This window comes from Chelmon rostratus, chromosome 9 (assembly GCF_017976325.1).
Source record: "Chelmon rostratus isolate fCheRos1 chromosome 9, fCheRos1.pri, whole genome shotgun sequence".
Taxonomy (NCBI): domain Eukaryota; kingdom Metazoa; phylum Chordata; class Actinopteri; order Chaetodontiformes; family Chaetodontidae; genus Chelmon; species Chelmon rostratus.
Genome location: NC_055666.1, coordinates 7,781,756 through 7,790,334, shown reverse-complemented (window position 1 = coordinate 7,790,334; position 8,579 = coordinate 7,781,756). Strand labels below are relative to the sequence as shown.

At 39.4% G+C, this 8,579-nt stretch overlaps 1 protein-coding gene across 1 annotated transcript; it reads left to right on the top strand.

Annotated features, from left to right (window-relative positions):
* Positions 1 to 1,638: 1,638 nt before the first annotated feature.
* cab39l1 (calcium binding protein 39, like 1) lies at positions 1,639 to 8,358 on the top strand. Its single transcript, XM_041944457.1, has 9 exons — positions 1,639 to 1,953; positions 2,515 to 2,659; positions 2,762 to 2,926; positions 3,125 to 3,243; positions 4,025 to 4,193; positions 4,279 to 4,338; positions 4,412 to 4,477; positions 4,622 to 4,765; positions 4,983 to 8,358. The coding sequence occupies exons 2-9, from the start codon at positions 2,546 to 2,548 to the stop codon at positions 5,172 to 5,174; spliced, it is 1,029 nt and encodes a 342-aa protein (XP_041800391.1). The 5' UTR covers positions 1,639 to 1,953; positions 2,515 to 2,545; the 3' UTR covers positions 5,175 to 8,358.
* Positions 8,359 to 8,579: the final 221 nt, after the last annotated feature.

Below are 8,579 nucleotides of genomic sequence, written 5' to 3'. Positions count from 1 at the left end.
AATACCTTATGAAAACTACTTTCGTTTTGACGTAACGATATCCCAAAAGCAGATATTAACTACGAGCGGGCCGGGTTTCATGTAGATTCAAGAGGGTTGGCAAGCACTTGTGTCATGTCAGATTTTAATTGATATGACAGTTGTTTTAAGTCTATTTGTCACAAAAACTGAGAGTCATTTTCTGCTGAAAAGTATTTAATGCCCCCCAGGGATCCACTTAGCCCCAGGGTCAATGTGTGGCAAGTGGATATGGGTAATCTGTTTGATTGTAGATTTATGTAGATTTATTATAAATTTTACCAATTTGCACCACTTTAGTACAATATCATTTACTACAGATCCAGACTAAGACTAATCTTAACCTAATCTTGAGGTCCTGTCTTGGAGGGACCCTTATTTTTATTTATTTGTGTTCATATGGTGTGTTCTGTGTGATCCATGCTTAGATGTGTGCACAACACACAGTGGGTGGTGTGGTCAATAGGGGTCCAATAGCAAAGTTGTGGTCCTTCACAGGTTAAATTTTGCCATGGAATTATTGGTTGAAAAGTGGACATTGCAGTGAATTTGGAAAATAAGCATAATTTTATTATGCTATTCTGCTTATAGAATAATGAGGAGGGAACCTAAGACTGATCTTTGCGGAACAGAAAGTTTAATAGTAAAGAGTTGACCAGTGAGTCTAGAATTTTAAACAGGCAGTACAGTCAGGAGAGGACGGGACGGGACAGGACAGGACAGGACAGGACAGGGCTGAGCTGAGCTGTAGTAACTAAAAACCACAAACCACTATACCTGACAGTTTCAACCAAACCTGTTAAATGCCGTCCAAGAGACAGTAGCATTTATTAGCAAGGTCTCCATTCAGAAACTTTTTGTATAGATAACAACACAGAGAGATATAATGTGATATAATGAGCACAAACCTTCCGCTAGTTTTCACTTTTTTCAACATCTGGATTGGTTTACTGTATATTTGCAGTAACAGTTGATGACAATGTCTGTCATCAACTGTTGCTGGGAGCATGGCAGTGGATCTGTAATAATAAGGGCATCATATGGTAGCCATAACAACCAAAATGTTCAGCATAGTTATACAGCATGTTATGTAAGTAAAGACTTTATGACAAGATGACAATGTGGTCGATCTATGTCAATGGTTTATCTTTAGAGTTTAATATATACAATTATATGTTCTATTGGTGCTGAGGACTTGATTAGGAAAATGACTACTAATACACTTACTATTAATTGGTGTAGATGTTCTTCTGTGCTTTACAAATCATTTAAACCTTTTTCATTCTACGATTGTTTATAAAAGTTAATTTGTTGTCTCGAAGCTAAAATATTTCTGAACATGATCTCTTTGCCATTTTTTTCTTATAATGTAGGTGCACTTGATTAAATTTACAGGACAGTCCGGTAGAGGTGGCTTCTGTGTAACGTTAAGTATGTCCACCCACACAAAATCTGCGAGCCATGAAACACGCGCACCTACAGTGGAGAGGGCGTTTCCACTTGTTCATTTTGGTCAAAGTGATTGGCTAAAATTAGTGTCAGTCATTTTGTAAAGCAAAACATACCCGCCCAGTGTCCCCGGGATGAGGAGAGGACGGGAGTTTCAACAGTAGAGAACAGGGAAATGAAGTTGTCAGACAGGCCAGCCCAGCAACTCTCTCTTTCCAACTAGCTAGGCAGCTAGCAAGTTAGGTGACAGGCGGTCACGAGTCGAGAGATTTACATGAAATATCACAGCTATGAAGGTCGTCCGGTTGACCAACTTGTAGCTACGATTATTACACGTTAGATAGCCACAGCCACAGATCTCAGATAGCGTTACAGACATTTCAAACTAGCCTTACAGTGGTAAAAGAAAGTGGAGACAACTTGTTAGCCTACTAGCTAACCTTTAGCCACCGAGCCTCCTTCAGCTTCAAAACCAGAGTTCACTCGGTGAGTCTTGACAGCCTGAACTGAATATTTCAGCAGTGTGTTGTGTGTGTGTTTTCCACGGTACTCGCTGTCCAAGTACCGATGCTTGTTTCTTGCTAAGTTACAGCTAACTAGGTCACCAGCTAGCTGAACTTTGGTGAAGAATATTGCTGTGACGTTAACGTTGATATTTTAACGTCCTGTTATCCGTTATATCCTCGTTTCGGTCAGAAAGTTCGCGTTTTATCATGCTTGGTTAGTGTTAACTCGGAGAAAGTATTAATTTAGCGTAAACACCTCAGAAATGTTAACCTTCCTTCTAATGTACCCGCATTATCTTTGGCAACTAGGTTAGGTTAACTTATCTAAGGTTAGCAACGTTAGCTAGCTGTTCCTGCTATTATGGCCTTAAGATTGTAAGTCAGTAGTCTGCTTTTGAATGTCGACAGTGTATCTAACTTTGCTGTATCCCTGCTCTGTTCAGGTGAGTGTTTCAGCCATTTCCTGATGCATAGAGGTACAGGAAGTTGAATTGCTTTAATTGATACCCTAGTTATTTGAAACAGTGTTTTCTTTCATCAGAGATTCAGGGTTTGGTTACCAGTCTTCAGCCATGCCATTTCCTTTTGGGAAGTCTCAGAAGAGTCCAGCTGAAATAGTGAGGAGTTTGAAAGAGAATGTGGCATACATGGAAAAGCTGGATGCTGGAGACAAAAAGTGTGATAAGGTCAGCAGTGTTTTTTCTTCTGACCGTCTTATACTTGAAGTCTGGCTCTTATTGCAGACATCAGCTGATGGATTTAGCCATTAACTGTTTTACCACATTAAGGTTGCAGAGGAGGCGTCCAAAAATCTGGCTTCACTGAAGGAGATACTTAGTGGAACAGGTGACAAGGAGCCTCAAACCGAAGCGGTGGCCCAGCTTGCACAGGAGCTGTACAACACCAACCTCCTCATTGCACTCATTGCAAACCTGCAGAGGATTGATTTTGAGGTGGGGAAAATGCACTTACTTCTGCAATGACTTTATGTGTGTAAAAAGTATTGATCACTTTGGTACACAGCACATTGTCAGTGGGGGTGTGCATGCCTAATTAGAACATCTGTGCCCAAAGCAGAAATGTCTGTGCATATCCTCAGCACCCAGTGGGCCATTCCTCTGTCTGAGTGCTTCTTTTTTTTTTTCGTACAGGGGAAGAAGGATGTGGTTCATTTGTTCAGCAATATAGTGAGACGTCAGATTGGCACCCGTACACCCACGGTAGAATACATCTCTACACACCCACAGATCCTCTTCATGCTTTTGAAAGGGTAAGTTTATCTTTTCAGACTACAGGAACTCAGTATTTGATACATGCTTGATGTAAGAGCTTTATGAGTACAGTTAGATTAAAAACATGTTTAATCCTTTGATCCTTAAACTGTAACGAAATTATTTTGCTGTTGTTACTTTTTAAAAACTTTATCGGTGAAATCACCTTCCCTCAACGTGCCTCATGATTTTCTGCGTGAGCCAGTATGTGTTTCAACAACTCCCAGAGGAACGAGCGTGAACTTGTTCCGTACACCTCTGGGTTCCACATGTAGATGAAGCGAGCGATGGTAGAGCTGATTTTACTGCTGTGCAAAACTGAGTCATCCAACCCACTCAAAGAGCAACATGTCTTACGGCTGTACTGCATTACGGTTGATTGACGCTGCTGCAAGTGGATCAAATACTGTCATTGCAAGTTGCCTGTACTTCTCCTGCTATGTTTTTGAACTTTGCTCCTAAATGTCATGTATATGAAGAGGACCCTTCAGTTTGATTGTCGGGGATGGCATTAAACGTGACATTTAACACTGACGTGTTCAATTCTTCTGCTTGTTAATTCCCCTTTACCTGCATGGCTACCTACCGGCACAGGCAAAATACATCACCATGACAAATAAGGCCTAGAAAATGTAATGTTCATCAGGACAAACACACTTTTAATGTCAGACTATCAATATTAAATGCGTATAAAGTGACTTGATTATTTATCCCCAGTGTTTGTCTTATAACTAGCTATAAATGGCTTGACGTGGACCTGGCATGTATTAACCTGTACAGATATGAGAGTGCAGAAGTAGCTCTAAACTGTGGAATGATGCTGAGAGAGTGCCTGCGTCACGAGCCTTTGGCACGGACTGTGCTCTTCTCTGAAGACTTCTACTGCTTCTTCCGCTACGTGGAGCTCTCAACCTTTGACATCGCCTCAGATGCTTTTGCCTCATTTAAGGTACACTGACGTATTTTGTTTCTTTTCTAGCCCTTCATACTAACATTTCTTATCTAATATCTTGGTCTCTTCTGTTCCCCCTCAGGATCTCCTCACCAGACACAAGATTATGTGCGCAGACTTCCTGGAGAACAATTATGACAGGGTGAGCTTTCTTCTGTGGATTTTCATCTTGAATTGAAAGAATGTGCCTAACATACTTTTAACATGTCTATCAGGTGTTTACAGAATACGAGAAGCTCCTGCATTCTGACAACTACGTCACCAAACGACAGTCTTTGAAGGTAAAAGCGCTCACTGCTCTGTCAAACCAAAATCACTGTTTTATTTGAGCTACAGATTCAAGTGTAAATGCCGTGCTCAAGTACTTTACATGATTGTACACTGAAATTAACAACGTCTCACTTGAATTCTATCCTGTTTTTCAGCTCCTTGGGGAACTTCTCCTGGATAGACACAACTTCACTGTCATGACAAAATACATCAGTCGGGCAGAGAACTTGAAGCTGATGATGAACATGCTAAGAGACAACAGCCGAAACATCCAGTTTGAAGCGTTCCATGTATTCAAGGTGTGCACATAGATCGTGTATCATCAGTGCAACAATTTGCTGTGTAATTCTTGTTGTACTGTGAAATTCTACATTTCTTTTTGGAAGAAATTTGCTGCTAAATTCTGCTGATGTTGGTCAGTGAAATATTGAAAGTGTTGTTTTTAAGAGAAGTTTGGCATTTTATGTAATCTCTCTCTGTCTCCCTCTCTCTTTCTCTCTCTCTCCTTTTTAAAAGGTATTCGTTGCAAACCCCAACAAGACTCAGCCCGTGCTGGACATACTGCTGAAGAACCAGACCAAACTCGTGGAGTTCCTGAGCCACTTCCAGACTGACAGATCAGAAGATGAGCAGTTCTGTGATGAAAAGAACTATCTGATTAAGCAGATCCGGGACCTGAAGAGGCCCACGGCACCAGAGGAAGCTTAAGGCGGCAGGCGCGACTGCTCCATCAGGTGGTAGATGTGTAGGTGGTGGCTGGAGCTGCAGAGGGCTAAGGAAGAGTCTAAAAGACACGCTTCATTAAGATTTAATATTAACTACGAAATATAGGAAAAAATAAAGTAAACTTCCTTCACTTTCTGTTTTTTTAGCGTGGATGTGGAGGTGATTTCCATCCAGCAACCTGAGTGGGCCAAGAACTGTTTAAACCGTAGTGCTTCTGCTTCAGTGATAATGAAATGCATCTAGTCTGTTCTTGTAATGTTGGACCTTTAAACTGTTAACCTTCCACATACTTTGTTGCTGGTAGAGACCTTAGAATGACAAAACCATCACCCCATTCACAGCCAACATGAGGTGTTCTTGAAAGTCTGTCTCAGAAACGTGTCTATAATTCAGAGATTGAGAAGCTGAGGAGAAGTAAATATATTATTTTTCTAATGTATGTTCATGGTAAACAGTTTAAAACATATAGTAACTCTTCTCTCTGAACGTTGTTTAGTCTTACTAATTGCATAGCTTTGGTTTTTTGCCTTGTTTTAAGCTGTGGTGTTGTGCAGGGACTCAAATGATCTTTAGAAATACAGCTTTGGAAGTGTGACATGTGGATCGTATCGGCCAGGTCAGCACATGGTAATTTATGGTGATTAATGTCTAGTCATTAGGCCTTTGGTTGCATGTATGGGGTTACAGAGGTCAGAAATGATCCTGCACTGCTGTACTTGCCAGTGCATTAGCTGGCACAGGAAGAGAAAATCAAAACCATAGAGGAATCAATTAATTGTGCTGTGATTTTGAGGCTGTGCTCAGCGAGGCTTACATGGCTGAAATAGAAACAAGGCATCAGATAATGCTGCAGGGTACCAGCCATCCATTCACCGCTGACATGGACAGCCAGGATATACCGATTGATCTCCCTCTCTCTCCATTTCTCCCTCACACACTGAGCACAGATAGCGATGATTCATTTTAAAACAATGATTTAACTACCAGTTCATGAGGTTTTAAACTACTTGATGTATGCCATGTTAGGCATTTCTCCTTTACAGCATAAGCACTGCATGACACAAGAAATAATGTTGCAGTTTACACTGAGGTGTTGGGATGCATCACAAGCATGTTTCACTGTAATTCTGTTATAGTCATACAAAAGCACGATGTGTCATTTTAGTTGACATGTCCAAGAGACTTCATACTAACTTTTGATGAGGGATGAGGAACTGCTTTTTCCTGAATACTGTGACTCATTTCGTTTTCATTTGACACATATTGAACACCTGATTACCTGGATTAGAGAATTGGGCAGTTTTATTTGACTTGACTATTTTTCTAAAACTGGCTGGATTACCTTAATCTCAGGTAAACAGTAACTCCCACCCATACAGTTCATTTCTTCAACACCAAAGAATATGAAAAGAAATGTTAGATGCTAAAACACCCATAGGATTTTAAGTGTCGTGTTTTTGTCTTCGGTTCTTTTCTGATAATATTACGATAATAGATGTTAACAGAGCACACTGTAACATGCCTGTGATGCATCAGAAAGCACGTCCTATCAGATAATAACCACATGCACTGTTAAAACAAGAATGAGTTTGTTTTAAGTGATGAGCACTGAATTTATTGAGTTCCTCACATGCAACACTGATTAGTTATATTTCTTTAGACTTCTGTTGAAATTATTGCCTTACTTCTGCCATTGTCTCTGAAATGGCATATTAGGGATTTCAAGAAATGTGTTGTCTGTTCGCACAGTCTTCTAGTATATACCTCATGGGATTTGAGTTTGCAAGTGCTGTGTTCTCTTTCCTTTCCTTCCTAGATGAGACATTTTATTTGACATTTCAAAATACACAACAATGGTTTGTATGCATGCCGAAACGTGGGATATATGTTCGAACTTGAGCAGGGACTGCGACCTGGTTTTCACAATAGTAGACTAGATTTTTAAACTGAACTATTGCATTTGGCGGTGCCACACAAACGTTAATTCATAATGAATTGCAGTGTGGTACCTCGTAATAAACGTTGCCTTATTTAAAGACATTTAATGGATCGTAATAATTATGTAAAATTCCAGTCATCCTCATTTGTTTTTAAACCAAAGTCAATATGAAAAGGGTAAAAAATGTACATTTCAAGTCCCAAATGCATTACTAGTTTATTGCTCAGACTCACATGCAGCGTAGTGTAGCTTTATCACCAACTGCATTATGCTCCAATATGATCCTGTGAGTGTAAATATATATTTTAAAAGCAATTTAATAGACCACACTCAGTAGTAGATGTGGTTAATTGGCTTTTTAAAAAATTACCAAATAATCACAAGGTCAACATCAGGCCTTAAGGTATCCATAGAATAGTTTGATAAATCTGCTGTGAATGTGGTACATTAAATAGACTGAAGTCCTGCACACAGTGCGCTGTCATGTCCTCAGTTTATGGAACAAAGTTTGTCTGAAAGTGTGTTTGAGTTTCTTAAAAAATATCTTCATGGTGATCAACTTTTCAATTCCTTTGTGATTATTTATTGTGAAGCGTAATTTTCCAAAACTATATTAATGCATCAGATTTAACCCACATAGAGAGCAGTCATTAATATCTCCAGGAGCACAAACAAACTTAAGTTACATAACAGGCAATCCTCTGTAACAATATCCACCATTATTGGACTGTAACAAAATGACATGTATTTTTTTAAAGGAATACTCCAGAAATATTTTTCATTTTGGTCTGAATGAGCATACAAACTTTCTTGAAATTTGAGTCCAGTCATGACGTGCACTTTGGAAGGACATGCTGTACACAGTCAGCCCATCAGAGGGAGCTGTTGGCAACAATTGGCACCTTTTGTTGGTTGTACAAACAAAGTGTTTCATGTTTTTATAACCCTACCTCTAATTATGACTATATAAATCAGTGGCTAAATTATGTAGACATCAACACAAATTCCTCAAGATCAGCACAATATATTTCATGATTTTAGAGTTTTCTGTTTAAATATTTGTTGTGCTTTACTTTTTTACTCAATTGCCTTTCTTTTTTCCCCCCCTTCTCTTTCCACACTTTGGATATTTTCCTTATTTACCATGGGAGCGAATTATATGTACATAACTTTATAAAGGATAAAAGTGTGAAAGCATTCATGAAAATAAAACTTTATGGCAATTTATTTTTGTGTGGCTTCAACACTTCTCCTGTTAGTTTGGGTGCATCTGTTTGGGCAAGACACCAGCATAATCATTCCAGTTGGTACATGTAGTTCAACAACCTCACGTTATTACCAGCATGGGCTGCATATTCAGAGGATTTGCTGTTTTTCTTTTATATGCTTGTAATATTGTTAAGCACGCACAAGTTTCTTAAACTTCGGGAACACTTTTTTTAGCAGAT

Bases quoted from the DNA above. Each gene is read 5' to 3' on its own strand.
- cab39l1 (XM_041944457.1), top strand. From the start codon at position 2,546: ATGCCATTTCCTTTTGGGAAGTCTCAGAAGAGTCCAGCTGAAATAGTG. The intron at 2,660-2,761 runs GTCAGCAGTGTT...TACCACATTAAG, and splicing joins GAGACAAAAAGTGTGATAAG to GTTGCAGAGGAGGCGTCCAA. The intron at 3,244-4,024 runs GTAAGTTTATCT...TAACCTGTACAG, and splicing joins CTCTTCATGCTTTTGAAAGG to ATATGAGAGTGCAGAAGTAG.